At 39.5% G+C, this 18,848-nt stretch overlaps 1 protein-coding gene across 1 annotated transcript in view; it reads right to left on the reverse strand.

The window, feature by feature from the left end:
• The window catches only part of N4BP2 (NEDD4 binding protein 2), a 101,676-nt gene that overhangs the window by 15,815 nt on the left and 67,013 nt on the right, over window positions 1-18,848 (reverse strand). Inside the window, exons 17-18 of the mRNA XM_070397712.1 lie at window positions 18,568-18,691; window positions 17,251-17,326 (exon numbers count right to left, since the gene is read on the reverse strand). Of these exons, the coding sequence (XP_070253813.1) occupies window positions 17,281-17,326; window positions 18,568-18,691 (170 nt within the window). The 3' untranslated portion in view covers window positions 17,251-17,280. The remainder of the gene's footprint in view (window positions 1-17,250; window positions 17,327-18,567; window positions 18,692-18,848) is intronic.

Below are 18,848 nucleotides of genomic sequence, written 5' to 3' on the forward strand. Positions count from 1 at the left end.
ACTTTCTTTTATGGTTTTTTTTCTAATTTTTTAAGATGAGCACTGAGTTCTTATATTTCTGAAGTTTGTATTTCTAAACTTAGTTGGGTCTTGTAAGTTTGGTTATGTTAGGTTTTCCTCTTCTGCTTTAGAGAGTACACAATTTTAAATTTCTAATTTTATCCAAGGATTATTTGGCAGGGTGGTCTTAAGTTTCAAATAAATTAAACGATTATATTATATTTATCTTTTAAAACTTTATTTCTAATTTCATTAATTTAATTTCATTGGATAATGTCACCTGTAAAAATCTTTCCTTTTAAATTTTTTATTGTTTTTTATTGCAAAGTTTATGATAAACAGTCAATGGCCATTTGAAAATGCATATATGTTGTTTTTTCTTAAAATATTGTATTGAGAGCAACCAAAGGACTTGTATGCATGCATATAAGCAAAACCCATGGACACAGACAGTAGGGGGGTGAGGGCATGTGCTGGGGGGTGAAATGGCAGGGAGAGGTCAATGGGGGGAAAAGGAGACATATGTAATACTTTAAAAATAAAGAATATATATTTGTATTGATTTCAGAGAGGAAGGGAGGGAGAGAGAGAGATAGAAATATCAATGAGAGAGAATCATTGATCGGCTGCCTCCTGCACGCTCCACACTGGGGATCAAACCTGGGCATGTGGCAAGACTGGAATCAAACTGTGACCCCCTGGTTCATAGGTCGATGCTCAACCACTAAGCCACACTGGCAGGGCTATATTCTGTTTAAAGATTGTAACATTTTGGAGAGAGGGAACTAAGATGGCAGTGTAGGTAATCGCCTGTAATCACAGCCTCCCACAACCACATCAAAATTACAACTAAAATATAGAACAACCATCATCCAGAACCGCTAGAAAGCTGGCTGAATGGAATTCCTACAACTAGAGAAGTAAAGAAGGAAGCACACTGAGACTGGTAGGAGGTGTGGAGGTGCCGAACATGTCCGGCACCCATGTGTGCTGCTTTTGTAATCGGGAGGGAGATCGTCTTTGCGGAGGCCACCCAGAGGAGCAAGGGTCCCAGCCCCACACCAGCCCCCCAGCCCAGGGTCCCAGAGTTGGGACAGTCAGCTGGCTGTAAAAACCAGTGCAGATTGGAGCTCAGTGTCACAGAGGCTGCTGGAGACCCAGCTGTTCCTCTTAAAAGGCCAGCACCACAAACTGAACTTACAAGGTCCTGCTTCCTCTGAGCTCCAGCATCAGGGTAAAGCTCTGGGAGACACATTTGTCTGGCATCAGGGCAGGAACTTGTGGGTGTCTTTCTCCCAGACAGTGGTAGTTGCAGGGATCATTGTTCCTGTGCTAGGACTTGCCCGGTCTCAGGGCTGACTGGCAGCCATTTCTGTTTGCTCCGCCCTGGTGATTCTCTAAGACCCCCACCAAGCTGCCTGCATATAAATGGTCTGTCCTTGAAAACCTCAAACAAGCTGCAGCTGGGTCAGGAGCTCCAAACCCATCTATAAAAGGTCCAAAATCCTGCACCAGCACCAGCCTGCCTTGCTTCATAGCTGGGCCTCATCTGGGCACTTCCAAACCGGATACAAAGAGGAAGAATCTGCAGATCTCTCCATAGCTCCTGCTGGGTGGCCCCAGACAGTGGCTGACTTTGCACCTCCTTGGACACCCAAGAGCCAGTGCACCCAGTGGTCAGTGTCAGACCATACCACATTACAACTCTATACATCCATAAGCACACACTCAAGGGGCAGACTCAGTGAGCACCAAAGCCCCACTGAAGCAAGTCCTGCTGCATAGGGGTGTCTCCTGAATAGCAGCTCTCCCACTGTAGTCACAGCTGATCCTCATAGCCAATTAGCCTAGAGGTCAATTCTCCCCAGTGACACCAATAGCAATCAAGTCTCAACTACAACAAGACTGTGCTCACAGCCCACAAAGGGGTGCACCTAGAGTTCCCAGCTCAGGCAACTGGGGAGGCTGAGCCACTAGGCCCTATGGGACACCTATTACACAAAGCCACTCTAACAACTCAAGGAGACATAGAAGCTCTACCCATTACATAGAAACAAACACAGAGAAGCAGCCAAAATGTGGAGACAAAGAAACATGTCACAAATGAAAGAAATGGAAGAAAGCAAACTACTAGATATAGAGTTCAAAACCACAGTTATAAGGTGGACACAAGAATCTTCTAGAAACCTCCAAGGGATTTAGTGAGACTTTCAAGGATCTTAGTGAGAATGCCAAACATGGAAAAGGGCAAGTCAGAAATTAAGTATACACTGACTGAAATAAAAAATAATATACAAGGATTCAACAGTAGAGTAGAGGATTCTGAGAATCAAATCAACCATTTGAAATATGAGGAAGAAAAAACACCCAACCAGAAGAGCAAAAAGGAATAAGAATCCAAAAACATGAAGATAGTGTAAGGAGCCTCTGGGACAACTTCAAGCGTACCAACATTCACATTATGGGGGTGCGAGAAGAAGAGAAAGAGCAAGATATTGAAAACCTATTTGAAGAAATAATGACAGAAAACTTTCCGTACCTGGTGAAAGAAGTAGACTTATAAGTCCAGGAAGCACAGAGAGTCTCAAACAAGAGGAATCCAAAGAGGACCACACCAAGACACATCATAATTAAATGCCAAGGGTAAAGACAAAGAGAGAATCTTAAAAGCAGAAAGAGAAAAGCAGTTAGTTACTTACACGGGAATGCCCATATGACTGCCAGATGATTTCTCAACAGAAACTATGCAGGCCAAAAGGGAGTGTCAAGAAATATTCAAAGTGATGAATAGCAAGGACCTACAACCAAGATTACTCTACCCAGCAAAGCTATCATTTAGAATTGAAAGTCAGATAAGAGCTTCACAGACAAGAAAAAGCTAAAGGAGTTCATCACCACCAAACAAGTATTATATAAAATGTTAAAGAGTATTCTTGAAGATTATGAAGAAGACGAAAAAGAAAAAGATAAAAAATATTAACAACAAAATGGCAACAAATACATACCTATCAACAATTGAATCTAAAAATCAAAATAAACGAATAAGAAATCTAATGAACCAAATAAACTGGTGAATAAAATAGGATCAGAGGCATGGAAATGAAACAGACGATTCTCAGAGGGAAGGGGGTGGTGGGTGGGAAGAGATTCAACAAAGATCTTATATGCATACTAGAGGCCCGGTGCACAAAAATTTGTGCACTCGGAGGAGAGAGGTCCCTCAGCCTGGCCTGTGCCCTCTCGCAGTCTGGGACCCCTCGGGGGATGACCACCTGCTGGCTTAGGCCTGCTCCTCGGGGGATTGGGCCTAAGCTGGCAGTCAGACATCCCTCTGGCAGCCCGGGAGCCCTCGGGGGATGTCCACTTGCCAGCGGGGAGCAGGCCTAAGCTGCAGTCGGACATCCTTAGCCCTGCTGAGGAGGCAGGAGAGGCTCCCACCACCACCGCTGTACTGGCAGCCATCAGCCTGGCTTGTGGCTGAGCAGAGCTCCCCGCTGTGGGAGCGCACTGACCACCAGAGGGCAGCTCCTGCATTGAGCGTCTGCCCCCTGGTGGTCAGTGTGTGTCATAGTGACCAGTCATTCCCAGTCTTTCTGCTGTTAGGGTCAGTTTGCATATTACCCTTTTACTACATAGGATAGAGGCCTGGTGCACGGGTGGGGGCCAGCTGGTTTGCCCTGAAGGGTGTCCCGGATCAGGGTGGGGGTCCTGCTTGGGTGCCTGGCCAGCCTGGGTGAGGAGCTGATGGCTATTTGCAGCTGGTCACACCCCCTTCAGGGTGGGGGTCCCCACTGGGGTGCCTGGCCAGCCTGGATGAGGGGCTGATGGCTGTTTTCAGGCTGCCCACACCCCCTTCAGGGTGGGGGTCCCCACTGGGGTGCCTGGCCAGTCTGGATGAGAGGCTAAGGGTTTTCAGGCTGGCCAAGCCCGCCGGCGACTGAAGCTCCCAGCCTCTCCTTTTTTTCTTTTTTCTTTTTATTCTGGGATTTATTTGCCTTCTATAATTGAAACTTTGTTGCCACTCCAGCTCCAAGGCCACGGCCTGCTGAAAGCAGGTATCTGGGGTTTGTTTAGCTTCTATAATTGCAACTTTGTTGCTTAGAGTGGAGCTCAGAGCCCGGCTGCAGCAGGGAGGAAGCTTGGCTTCCTCCATCACTGGAGCAAGCAAGCCTCCTGCTCGCTTCAGCTGCGTGGCTGCCGGCCACCATCTTTGTTGGCGGTTAATTTGCATATCTTGCTGATTAGCCATGGGAAGCGTAGCGGAGGTATGGTTAATTTCAATCTTTGTCTATTATTAGATAGGATATGCATTACCTATGGACACAGACAATAGTGTGGCAAAGGCCTGGGATGGGTGGAGGAAGTCAATGGGGGGAAAAAGAGGCATATCTGTAATAATCTCAACAATAAATATTTTTTAAAAATTGTAACATTCTGTACATATTTATTAAAGCAAATATGTTGATTATATTAGTCTTTGTATAGTCTTTCTTATTTTTTTCTGTTAGATCTAGTTCTGAAAGAGGTATAGTAAAAGTCTACTCTAATTTCATGTTTATGAAGTTAACTTATATTGCTAATAATCTTTTGACTTAAATATATTTAGCTATTTTATGATGTTTGATGTACATCTATGTTAAGTTTTTTATATGCATTCTTTTAAAAAAAAAATTTTTTTATTTCAGAGAGGAAGGGAGAAGGAAAGATAGAAACATCAATGATGAGAGAGAATCATTGACTGGCTGCCTCCTGCACTCCCCCATCTGGGGATCAAGCTGAAACCAGGCCATGTGCCCTGACCAGGAATCCAGCTGTGACTTCCTTGTTCATAGGTCAATACTCAACCACTTAGCCACACTGGCCAGGCTATTCTTTTTTTTCTTTTTCTTTCCATTTTAGTTTGTAGGCATTAAGTTATAACTTATTCCCTCTTTTCCCTTACCAATTTCAAAATATTATGCTTTTCCATTTCACTAGTGATTATTTCCATTTCACTGGTGGTTATTCTTTTTTAATATGCATCATAAACATATTTTATTACTATTCTATGGAAAGATATTATTTCCCCACATTTGTCTATTCCTGATACCTTCCACCTCATAAGATACTACTTTTAGAATCCTTTACTTCCCACTCCCCTCCTCCTCTCAATCCACCTCTTGGGTTTTGTTGAGAAATTTGCAACTTTTATTTCCAGGCTTTCACTAGGTAGATCTATTATGCAGATAGGACAAATTGTGAGGGGGATTACTTACAAAAACAAAAAAGAGAGGTAGGAGCTTTATAACCATGAGGCCCAGGCCTATTCACTACAGGCAGAGAGAGAGAAAAGGAGGGAGGAGTGGTAGGTGAGGCCAAGCACCTACAGATAGCAGGATGGGTTTCAGGGGATGGAAGAGAGTAAGGAACATGGAGACAGGCTTTGGGGTACTTTCAGCTTTTGAGAGAGTGGAAGACAGAAAGACTGTGTGGGAATGCAGACTTAAAGAGGTGCTCATGCAAATTATGTTTTATATAACTTGTGCTACCTAAGATACAAGTGTTTCATATAAGTACTTTGAGGACTATAAAGATTAGAATTACTTTTACTGTATTCTAAACATGATACCCTCTGAAGCTGAGTCATCGGGGCCCAAGATCTATTCTTTTCACTCTATGTGTGGGTTTGCATTCATGTGTGTGTGTGTGTGTGTGTGTGCACGCTCGCGCGCACAGAGGTGTATAGTGTATAAGGTACTTTCAAAATAGATTCCTACATAACCAAGTTTTGGGGGGAAGAAATTAATTTTACCTAAGAAAAGACAGAACAATGAAAAGAAAAAAGCCCAGAGCTTTAAAAAAGACAGTGAGTTGCCCTAACCGGTTTGGCTCAGTGGATAGAGCGTCAGCCTGCAGACTCAAGGGTCCCAGGTTTGATTCCTGTCAAGGGCATGTACCTTGGTTGCGGGCACATCCCCAGTAGGAGGTATGCAGGAGGCAGCTGATTGGTGTTTCTCTCTCATCGATGTTTCTAACTCTCCATCCCTCTCCCTTCCTCTCTGTAAAAAATCAATAAATATTTTTAAAAATAAATTAATAATAAAAATAAAAAAGACAGTGAGCAGTTCTTACTATATGGCTCTATCCATATCAGTTTCCAAAGAGATTCAGGAAAGTGCCATCAATTCTTTTTTTTTTTTTTTTTTTTTTTTTTTTTTTTTTTTTTTTTTTATTTTCCTCTTAAAGTATTACAAAGGGTATTACATAAGTATCCTTTTTCCCCCCCCCCCCCGCCCTTGACAAACCACTACCCTCCCTTACCCCCCAGTGTCTTATGTCCATTAGTTATGCTTATATGCATGCATACAAGTCCTTCGGTTGATCTCTTACTCCCCTCCCTCCTGCCCCCCAACTCTCTCTGGCCTTCCCACTGCAGTTTGACAATCAGTTTGAGGCAGCTCTGCCTCTGTATCTATTATTGTTCAAAAGTTTGTAATGGTCTTTATTATCCATGAATGAGTGAGATCATGTGGTATTTTTCCTTCATTGACTGGCTTGTTTCACTTAGCATAATGCTCTCCAGTTCCATCCATGATGTTGCAAATGGTAGGAGTTCCTTCTTTTTAACAGCAGCATAGTATTCCATCGTGTAGATGTACCACAGTTTTCTAATCCATTCATCTACTGATGGGCACTTAGGCTGTTTCCAGATCTTAGCTATGGTGAATTGTGCTGCTATGAACATCTGGGTGCATATATCCTTTCTGATAGGTGTTTCTGGTTTCTTGGGATATATTCCTAGTAGTGGGATCACAGGGTCAAATGGGAGTTCCATTTCCAATTTTTTGAGGAACCTCCATACTGCCTTCCATAGTGGCTGCACCAGTCTGCATTCCCACCAGCAGTGCACAAGTGTTCCTTTTTCTCCACATCCTCTCCAGCACTTGTCGTTTGTTGATTTGTTGATGATGGCCATTCTGACAGGTGTGAGATGGTACCTCATTGTTGTTTTGATTTGCATCTCTCGGATGATTAGTGACTTTGAGCATGTTTTCATATGTCTCTTGGCTTTCTGAATGTCCTCTTTTGAAAGGTGTCTATTTAGATCCTTTGCCCATTTTTTGATTGGATTGTTTATCTTCTTTTTGTTAAGTTGTATGAGTTCCCTATAAATTTTGGAGATTAAGCCCTTATCCGATATGACGTTGGCAAATATGTTTTCCCACGAGGTGGGTTTTCTTGTTGTTTTGTTGATGGTTTCTTTTGCTGTGCAGAAGCTTTTTATTTTGATGTAGTCCCATTTGTTCAGTTTCTCTTTAGTTTCAACTGCCCTAGGAGCTGTATCAGTGAAGAAATTGTTTTGGCATATGTCTGAGATTTTGTTGCCTTTGTATTCTTCTAGAATTTTTATGGTTTCCTGTCGTACATTTAAGTCCTTTATCCATTTTGAGTTTATTCTTGTGTATGGTGTAAGTTGGTGGTCTAGTTTCATTTTCTTGCATATGTCTGTCCAATTTTCCCAACACCATTTATTGAAGAGACTATCTTGGCTCCATTGTATGTTCATGCCTCCTTTGTCAAAAATTAATTGAGCATATTGGTTCGGGCTAATTTCTGGACTCTCTATTCTATTCCACTGATCTATATGTCTGTTCTTGTGCCAGTACCAGGCAGTTTTGAGAACAGTGGCTTTGTAATACAGCTTGATATCTGGCATTGAGATCCCACCTACTTTGTTCTTTCTCAGGATCGTTGCAGCTATTCGGGGTCTTTTTTTATTCCAGATGAATTTTTGGAGAGTTCGTTCTAGATCTTTGAAGAAGGCCATTGGTATTTTAATGGGAAGTGCGTTGAATGTATAGATTGCTTTGGGTAGTATGGACATTTTAATGATGTTGATTCTACCAATCCAAGAACATGGTATGTTCTTCCATCTGTTTATGTCTTCCTCTATCTCTTTTTTCAACGTCCTGTAGTTTTCTGAGTAGAGGTCTTTAACCTCTTTAGTTAAGTTTATTCCTAGGTATCTTAATTTTTTTGGTGCGATGGTAAATGGGATTGTTTTTCTGATCTCCCTTTCTGAAAGTTCACTGTTGGTGTATAGAAATGCCTCAGATTTCTTGGGGTTAATTTTGTATCCTGCTACATTGCCAAATTCATGTATTAAGTCTAGTAGCTTTTTGATGGAGTCTCTAGGGTTTTGTATGTATAATATCATGTCATCTGCAAATAAGGACAGTTTTACTTCCTCTTTTCCAATTTGGATGCCTTTTATTCCTTCTTCTTGCCTAATTGCAATGGCTAATACTTCCAGTACTATGTTGAACAGGAGTGGTGAGAGTGGGCATCCCTGTCTTGTTCCTGTTCTTAGGGGAAATGGTGTTAGTTTTTGTCCATTGAGTATGATGTTGGCAGTGGGCCTGTCATATATGGCTTTTATTATGTTGAGGTATGATCCTTCTATTCCCACCTTTCTGAGAGTTTTTATCAAAAATGGGTGTTGGATTTTGTCGAATGCTTTTTCTGCATCAATTGATATGACCATGTGGTTTTTTTCTTTCAATTTGTTTATGTGATGTATCACATTTATTGATTTACGGATGTTGTACCATCCTTGCATCTCTGGGATGAATCCTACTTGGTCATGGTGTATGATCCTTCTGATGTACTGCTGGATCCGATTTGCTAAGATTTTGTTGAGGATTTTGGCATCTATGTTCATGAGGGATATTGTGCCATCAATTCTTAATTGTTGATGAAACAGGTAAACAGAGGTATTCCAAAATAGTGGGTGATTTTTTAAGTATATTTCATAGGTTTTCATAAATTCAGATGGATAAATGAACAGAAAAGTGACTTCACACAAAACAGTGAAGGACCACTGCAAGGAATTGGCTCAGAAAGCGCTTAGAACCCTTCCTTTTCCCACAGTCCTCCTGTTGGTTCCATCCATCCCATTCTCATCCCTCCACTGGGTGTAAAACAGTTGATTAAAGCAGAATAATTCTTTCCTCAAAGTGGGGCTGTGTGAGTCAGATCCTATCCGTGTAAAGCAGTGGTTCTCAACCTTGGCTGCACATTAGAATCACCTGGGAATCTTTTTTAAATCCTGATTTCTGGGCCTCATCCTCTGGAAATTCTGTTTCTTTGTTACTAATGTTGTGGCCCCACCCCATAACAAAGAAATAGAATTTCTGGAGGATGGGGCCCAGAAATCAGGATTTTAAAAAGATTCCCAGGTAATTGTAATGTGCAGCCAAGGTTGAGAACCACTGGTGTAAAGGCTGGGGACCATGCAAATTTAAAAAACAAACGTTTTTTTTTTATTGCTTAAAGTATTACAAAGGGTATTACATATGTGTCCTTTTTTTTCCCCCGCCCTTGACAATCCCCTGGCCTCCCCTACCCCCCAGTGTCTTATGTCCATTGGTTATGCTTATATGCATGCATACAAGTCCTTCGGTTGATCTCTTACCCCCCTCTCTCCTGCCCCCCAACCCTCCCAGGCCTTCCCGCTGCAGTTTGACAATCTAAAAAACAAACATTTTTTAATCCATCAATACTTTCAGCAGACTGTCTTTCAATCTCCCTCCCCACTCTGCTGCCTGTCACCATCCTGGATAATATGTACAAAAATGTATGATCCAGAAATTTGATTTCAGTTCTGTGACCACCTCCACTCTGATAACCATCATCTCCAAACTCAGCCACAAATCAAACTCTGTTGGTAACACATAGCCGCATCCCTAACATCTTCAACTCTGAAGTTCCCTCCCCTCCTACAGCTTCCTTCCACTTTCCCTGTCCCTCACACTGTGTAAACCTGTTCTTTACCTATCTCAACTTTATAGACACAGCACCCTAAATTCCTTCTCACTTTCCATGCCTACTCTACCATGCCTACTTGCCAATCACTTCACCCTTGCTTCACACAGCTGATTTCTCTGTTTCTCTCCTCTGATTCCTGAGACTTGCTGGAGAAAAGTCACTTGATACAATAAACAAATACCAGGTGTTTTGGATATACGGATCTCAATCTGAAATGTACTTCTATTTATTAGCTGGGAAAATTTGGACAGGTGACATAATTTCTCTGAACATCTGTTCCCCAATATTGTAAAACTAGAGGCCCGGTAATAAAAATTCATGCACTAGGGGGGTGTCCCTCAGCCCAGCCTGCACCCTGTCTAATCTGGGACCCCTCGAGGGATGTCCAACTGCCGGTATAGGCCCGATCCCACCAGCAGTCAGACACCCCTCTCACAATCCGGGACTGCTGGCTCCTAACCACTCGCCTGCCTGCCTGCCTGATTGCCCCTAACTGCTTCTGCCTGATCACCCCCTAATGGCTCCCCTGCTGGCCTGATTGACACCTAACCGCTCCCCTGCCAGCCCAATTGCCCCCAACTGCCCTCCCCTGCTGCCCTGGTTGCCCCCAACCGTCCTCCCCTGCTGGCCTGATCTTGCTCCCAACTGCCCTCCCCTGCCAGCCTGGTCACCCTAGTGGAAGCCACGAGGAGCAGCAGCCAGGACCTGCCCCCCAGTGAGGCTGAGGGAACTCCAGGGAAGCTGCAGGGAGCAGCAGCAGGGACCCGCCCCCCGGCGGGGCTGAGGGAACTCCGACAGCAGGCACCCCCTGGCGCAGCTATGGGAACCCCAGCAGCAGGCGTGCAGAGCAGCCGCCGGGCCTCCCGCCCACCCTCCCCCCCACACACAGGGCTGCGGGAACTGCGGCAGCCAGAGCAGCCGGCCCTGCCTCCACTGTGTGCACCACCATCTTGTGACAGTGTTGTGGTATTAGGGTTAATTTGCATATTACCTTTTTATTATATAGGATTAGCGGCCCGGTGCACAAAAATTTGTGCACTCGGTGGGGTCCCTCAGCCCGGCCTGTGCCCTCTCGCAGTCTGGGACCCCTCAGGGGATGCTCCCGGGGGGGCTTGGGCCTAAGCTGGCAGTCAGACAGCCCTCTGGCAGCCCAGGAGCCCTCAGGGGATGTCCACTTGCCAGCGGGGAGCAGGCCTAAGCTGCGGTCGGACATCCTTAGTGCTGCTGAGGAGACGGGAGAGGCTCCCACCACCACCGCTGTACTGGCAGCCATCAGCCTGGCTTGTGGCTGAGCAGAGCTCCCCCTATGGGAGCGCACTGACCACCAGGGGGCAGCTCCTGCATTGAGCATCTGCCCCCTGGTGGTCAGTGTGTGTCATAGTGACCAGTCATTCCCAGTCTTTCTGCTGTTAGGGTCAATTTGCATATTACCCTTTTATTATATAGGATAGGGCATATCCATCAGTATGCTTTCAGCCAGAACAAAAAACAACCAAAAGTAGCTTATTGTCTCCTATAACCAGGTAGCTGAAGATTGGTCCCAGGGTTAATTCAGGGGCTCAATAATGTCATCAAGAACAAAGGTTCTTTCCTTTAAAAAACCTTTTTAAAAAATATTTTTATTGATTCAGAGGGAGAGATAAACATTGATGAGAATCATTAATCTGCTGCCTTCTCCACACCCTCTACTGGGGATGGAGCCAGCAAGCTGGGCATGTGCCCTGACCAGAAATCAAACTGTGACCCCCTGGTTCATAGGTCAACACTCAATCACTGACCCACACTGGCTGAGCAAAGGTTCTTTTCTTTTTATGCTCCATCATCCTTAGCACATGGCTTGGGATTTAGGTTTATCTTTTCATAGTTACAATGTTGGAAATGCATTCCCAGGCATTACAAACACACACAAAGTCTTAGGGGGAAAGGGTGCACTTCCTCCCAGGGGCCTCTCTACATTAGGGAGAAAAACCTTTCCTAGAACCTTCCTAGTAGAATTCTACTGAAGTCCCTTTGGCTTGATCATATGTCTACCCTTTAATCACTGGCAAAGGGAAATGGAACTGCCAGAATGCCTTTTTAACCAATCACAAATTCACCCTCTGGGCTAGAGAGGGTCAATCTTCCCTGAGCAAAATGCAACCAGATACTGAACAAAAAGTTGTGATAATAAGAAAGAATACCTATTGGATAGGCCAATAATCTATCTCATGCAATTATAGAGATCGTATTAGGTATATTTTGCAAAGTATCTAATGGAGCCTGGCACATCACAGAAATGGTGGTTTTAAAATACGTCCACAAATCCTTTGACCCTCTTTCCTTTAAAAGGTAGAGCTAATTTCCCTATTCTTCGTGATCATGGTATCTCCCCTGCCAGGTAAGTATATAATTTCCCTATTCTTGAATGTGGACTGAACTTGGTGACTTGCTTCTAACAAGCAGAATTTGGCATGCAGGAGGAAGCCCATTAATGATTATCTTTCATCATTGATGTTTCTATCTCTCTCTCCCCCTCTCCCTTCCTCTGAAATCAATAAAAATATATTTTTTAAAAAAATAATGTGGCAAAGACTGCTATTCATCCCCCTAATATACATTCTCTTTCCTCAAAGAGAATTCCAAATTTTAGTTGAACATATGGCAGTATGAAATAAATACAATTTCTCAGCCTCTCTTGCAGCTAGGTATGAACTATGTGACTATGACAGCTTCCAAAAATCTTCTATAAAAGATTGCTAACACTTGCCCATTGTTCTCTTCTTTGTCCTTCCAATAAAATGTAGGCCTGTGATGGTTACAGCTCTAGCTACCCATCCTGATTTAGAAAAATGAGGGCCATATCTTGAGTATGGTAGAGTGGTAAGCTAAAACGATCTTAGATCCCAAAAAAAATTTCATGTACAAGAGCACACCAATCAGTCCTAGACTCTATACCTCTCGAATTTTATATTGAGAATTTTTATCTTTGCATTGGAAAAAACTGTAATAGCAGCTTCTCTGGGATAAAGGAGGAAGGCAGATGTATAAATGGCAGATTATCTTTTAGTTGAGGATAATAGGATGTTATCTCTAAATATAAATTCTTACTCTTATGACGGAAGTTACTCAATACTAGGTTCATGTCTTACCCCTGCCACTAACTAGCAAATCCATCAACTTCTCTAAGTCTTTGTAAGACATCTATATTAAAAAATTCTTTTGAGTCTTAAAATATAATGTATGTGAAAGTGTTCCACAGTATACATCACTATACACAAGAGTTGATGAAATAATTATGAGATACTGGTGGACAGATTTTCTGTCTTGTCTCACATTATATCCCCAGTAACAAGTATTCAATAAACACTCAAAAAATAAATATTCTTAAGTTGCTAAATGAGTGAGTTATTCTATTTAGGAGTGAAATTTCAAAGGTCTTTAATATTAACTAAAGTTATTACTTGATTCCCTTAAGAAACAAATCTTAATTTTGACATCTGTCAAAGGTGTGAAGAGAGAAATCTAGCTAATCCATTTATCTGGTTCAAAATTATTTGCTATAGCAAAATAATTTAAACTGGAATAAAAGTTGTGGTATAGAAATAAAATTTTATGACACTTTTTCCTTGAGATTATACAGGTATGCATGATGGCAGGGGGAGAGGGGTTGGCTAGAGGTGGCTAAGGGGTGAGGGAGGAGTGGGAGACATCTGTAATAGTGTCAAGAATTAAAAAAAATAAAGTAAAAGATTTTTAAATATGTCTTTATTGATTTCAAAGTAGAAAGGAGAGGGAGAGAGAGAGATAGAAACATCAATGATAGAGAGCATCATTGATTGGTTGCCTCCTGCATGCCCCCCACTGAGAATAGAGCCTGCAACTCTGGCATGTGCCCTTGACAGGAATTGAACCTGGAACCCTTCCGTCCACACTGAGCCAAACCAGCTAAGGCCAAATGTTTTGTGTGTTTTTAATATATATTTTATTGATTTTTACAGAGAGGAAGAGAGAGGAATAGAAACACTGATGAGAGAGAAACATCGATCAGCTGCCTCCTACACACCCACCACTGGAGATGTGCCCACAACCAAGGTACATGCCCTTGACCGGAATCGAACCTGGGGCCCTTCAGTCTGCAGGCCGATGCTCTATCCACTGAGCTAAACCGGTCAGGACTTAAATAAATATGTTTTTTTTAATATTTAAACTACTAACTTTACTATATCAAATAAAAGATTTCCTCACACCGGACTTTTCTAAAGTATTTTATTAAATTAAATATGTAATTTGCAAATGGCTTCATAAGAAATTTTTAAAGCAAAGTTACAAAACATTTTCAATAAAAAAGTAGAGCTAACAGCAAAATTACATTTTCTTTATAGTACAAATAAAAACATTTAATTTCTGATATACTGTCTGAAATTTTTATTATATGTTCTCCAACAGATAGCTGCAATGATGTACTTTAATGAGAAGTTTCACGGTTAATTCAGTCATGTGTTAATAACAGGTTCATTATTTGGACCATAAAAGTCAATTGCTCAACTTTATGGAAAATCATAAAATTTCTCATCATACAATGTGAAGTTCTAAAAGGCTCTTCAGGATGTAGATGTAGTCTAGCCTTGTTTTTCTATTAAATTCTCTAAAGAAGCATTAAGTAACACTGTAAACTTGAATTACATTTCAAAAATAAGCACCATTAACAAACGTTCTACATAAACTTTACTTACTTTTTTTTTTGGCCACACAAACATTTAAATTTGTTTCTTTTACATGTAATTTAAAATAAACACTATTTAATCACTGCACAGAAAAAATGATCAAACTTCATCTCATTGCACAATGGAAAAGCACTTAGAAAAAGCACTTGGAAAACAACAGCGAACATTATTTTTGTATTTTTTTTTACGCAATTTGTCATGTTCTTAAATTGAGAGCAGTTAAGACATTGTCAGAGCAATTTCCTGAGTTTCAAACTTTCCAATTTCCAGTTCAGACCAAACTTGTGTGTCCTTTTTCTATGCATACAAAACACTTGAATTTTCAAAGAAACAGAACAAAAATAAAGGACTGGAAACAATCCAACAGAATTGTTTGGCTTTTCTTCTCAAATGTGTTATAATACACAAGACACTTTAAAATATGTCAGGAATTCTACTAGATAATATGTCCTGTATTTAAAGGCCATAGAATTACAAATAATATGAAAACACTAATAAGTTGGAAAAATAACTCAACCTGAAAATAACATAGGAATATACGAACAGCTAATAAATAAAAAGCAACATGCTTCCATTTCTCAGGAACAAGGAAGGAAGTGGATGGATTAAAATACTGTTAAGGGTCCCCTCAGTCCAACTGCACGTTCCCTGTGGTTTCCACACTGGTCTCTTTTCCCCCTGGTAGATACTGGGATAAGAGACTACTGAAAGATATAACTGTTACTAAAACCTTCCACTACACAAGTGCTGCACTTTAAAATATTAGTACTTCTGCAAAGAGCCATCCTAATGAATAATGTACTAGCACAAATATACCAACACATAAAAACTTTGAAAATCCCCATACTAGGATTTAGAAATGGGCAAAAGGAGCGATTATAAAAATGTTTTTCATAATTATGTGTTGTTTAAACTATGCTAGATAGTGGGGTAGGTAGCAGTATAGGATTAAACAGCTTTACAAAAATACATTCAATGCTTAAAATGTGCCTATATATTTATGAATGATAATTAAGGAGAAATACCCTAGGTTTAGCAAAATAAAGTACAACATTAGAGTTGATACAACATAAAACAAAGCTGTTTTCATTTGGTTTTTGCCACAAAACACCTCACCTCTTGTTCTTTTTGACTGCTCCCACATTAATCATAATTATATTATTAAAATAAGTTTAGCTGAGTGCTCAAAAGCAATTTTTCAACTGGGTGAGGAAATATAAAAACACAAAATATGCAGCTGCACACTCGAGTAACTCTAGGTTTTAGTATTGTTAGTCACATTTCTTACATCATATTAATTTATACATAAAGATACTTTATATCATTAACAATTGTAATTTTATAAGTAGTTGAAATGAACTGTTTTATTTCTAATGTGTACAACTCTTCTAGACATTACTAAGAACATATGCTAAACTGTTGGCATTTTTTCTTTTTTTAACAAATTATTACAAACATAGAATATGAATACTTCAATTATCAGTCACTAACCATTTCTAAATAATAAACATATTTTTACTTTTGTGGAAATAAATTCAACAACACAGCTCTTCTTTTAAAAGCATGCTTTCATAATATATAAAAGTGTGTTTTTGAGTTCTATTTTCATTAAAATGTCTGTTATTTTAGGAAACCATTCTGTAATTCAGGGTTCTTTCAGTAACAGCTCAATCCTATAATTCCTGATCCAAATGATTTTTTAAGCTTATGAAAGAGCAACACAATTGTTAAAATTATATGTTGAAAGTATTCTCCATATCCAAAGTCAAATTTATTTAAACCACTGTCTCATACTGGAAAATTAAACTTTAACACATTAAACTTGTATAAAGGAAATTTCAATCGACATACTTTAACATACTAACAGGACTTTTTAGCTGACCAAAAAAGAGAAGCCAATGAAGGTTTTCTTCCACGAAGTTGGCTCTTTTTAAAAATAAAAGTTAAAAACTTTTAAATTGTAGTGATTCTTTTTATAATTACATCAAAACTGTTTTCTGTATTTGTTTTTAAGTTAATAGAATTTTGACCTTACTGCAGTCTAGAAATTACAAGCCTCAAATATAAAAGACAGGTCTTTAGAACTATCTTAAATACCACTTACACAGACGGTTCTAGAAGCAGTTCTATAAGATGGCAACATTTGGTAGATATCTAACCACTTCTCCTTCTCTGCAACTTTTTCTGCCTTTGGAAAGTGTAAAACTGCAATATAATCTCAGACCCCAACTTTCCTCCTGGAAATGCCCACACGCAGAAAAAAGAAACAGAAGGTTAAAAGATCAAAATCATATACAAATACAAAGCAGAAGAAAGCACAACAGCATGTCTTCCTTCCAATAGGACATAGCAAAATAAAAAGATTTTTTAAAATTTTGTTTTGAAATAAAAAAGCATTCAAGTGTTTTATCAGTTCTCCTTTCTTTCATTACTATCATAGATACTATTAGGTCTTCACTAAACATCAAACAACAATTAATAGAAAGATAATTTCTCTTTTAGAAAAAATCTGTGCACTTTCAAACTTTAAAACTGGATCTGATAATTTTATCTAAGAAAATTATCTCTAATATTTTTAGCATATTTGGCATATGATTCAATAAAAAATTAAACTTCTCTTGAATTTTGAAAAACATCATAACATTTTTGTTTTATAACTGGACATTATTTCTAATAAAACACATGTTGATAGTAAAATTGACTAAATTACTGCAAATAAAACTAATTTTAACCTACAAACCTTCACACTTCTAAGTCAAGGACGTTTATTTTACTTTAGCATGACCTTCAAGCACCCTGGTTTAATTTCAGAGAACCTGCAGAAATGAGAAAAGAGTAATTTTAAAGATAAAAATTTCTAACTAGGTAAGAAATATGTATTATAATCAATTCCAAAGGCCTATACAAAATATATTTACTATCAAAGTACTCTCAATATCCAGGACCAGTATCTATGCTTATGGTCCTTTTAATTTGTTGTCAAAATAAACACAATCCTAAGGCTTGGGTTTACTCTTAACTTAATAATTATTACAATTTAAGATTTATCAAAACTCTCAAGCCTGAATTTGACCTTCATGAAGAAGAGCATGCTGTATCAAGGATAAGATGTTGCCTACATTATATTATTTCTATGCCTTGTGTAACAAGAAGAAATCTAATAGGTAAGTTTAATTCATCAGGCCATTAAATGGTTTCAACACCCTCTGTGTGAAATTTTAAATAAAAAAAAAACACTAGTCTCTGAAATAGATCATTAATCCCAACGTGATAATGTTCTGGTCTAAGTATTCCTTTTGTAAAAGTAACTATAATGTCATCTGTTTTCATGCTCAGAATACTACCATTTTCTATAATGCAGCCAAACAACATTTATTACATGGCATAAAAAAAATATGCTACACTAACTGAAACTAGTAGCAGGGAAAGAAGGCTACTTAATGAAATACATCCTCAGGGAATCTATCTATCAACAGATCTTTATTCTTGGACTTCTCTTTTTTCTTGTTGTTTTCTGTTGCAGAATAATAATCACTTAATAAAAAAGAACAGTTCATATTTGTCAGCTAAGATCATTAATAGCATTTAACTTATTAAAGAGGTATAAATTCACAGTGACTACAGTGTTTCTGCTAATATTTAAACACATCCAAATTATAAACATATTTCAGCAGAAGCTCCTAATTCCTTCCAAAATCCACAGATTTACATCTACTTCCAAATCTTAAACTATGATATGTGTAACCTAATTATCTTGGATAATACATTATCAAAGAAATACAAATATTATTACTTTCTTTTAGATTTTAAATTTATAATAGAAATAGTTTTGTCAGATGACTGATTACTTCAATAACAAACACATTTTTCTTTCATTTCTGGTTTACTGGACACCATAAATCCAGCAGGTAATCATAATTTAAGCATGACTGTAGCTAAAATCAGAAGGTCAAATTTAGTTAACTACTTTAACATATCGTTCTAAGCACACTCTTAGTGTTTACTATCTATAGATATGGGCAATTGTCAATTATCGGTAACAGCAATTTATGCTCACCTGAAGCTATGGCTTGTGAGGTATTTAATGACAGCTGGTTTGATGCGAGCTACTCCTCCCTGGCTGTGATTGCCTCTCCCCGTGATCACAGACAGGTAGGGCTTGCCGCCATTCTGCTTAAATTCTGTTACAAAAGGAATGGGAATAGTTCAAATTCATTTAAATTACATTCTCAATAGAAAACAAACATGAACTACTCAAAACACATATGGAGTTATTTTCATGGGGGTTTAGAGACTCATTACTTTAAAAAGCCCAGAACTGATATCTTTAAATGTAAG

The sequence above is a fragment of the Myotis yumanensis genome, unplaced genomic scaffold (genome assembly GCF_028538775.1).
Source record: "Myotis yumanensis isolate MYYU_CA2020_CCGP unplaced genomic scaffold, mMyoYum1.0.hap1 SCAF_1, whole genome shotgun sequence".
NCBI classification, from domain to species: domain Eukaryota; kingdom Metazoa; phylum Chordata; class Mammalia; order Chiroptera; family Vespertilionidae; genus Myotis; species Myotis yumanensis.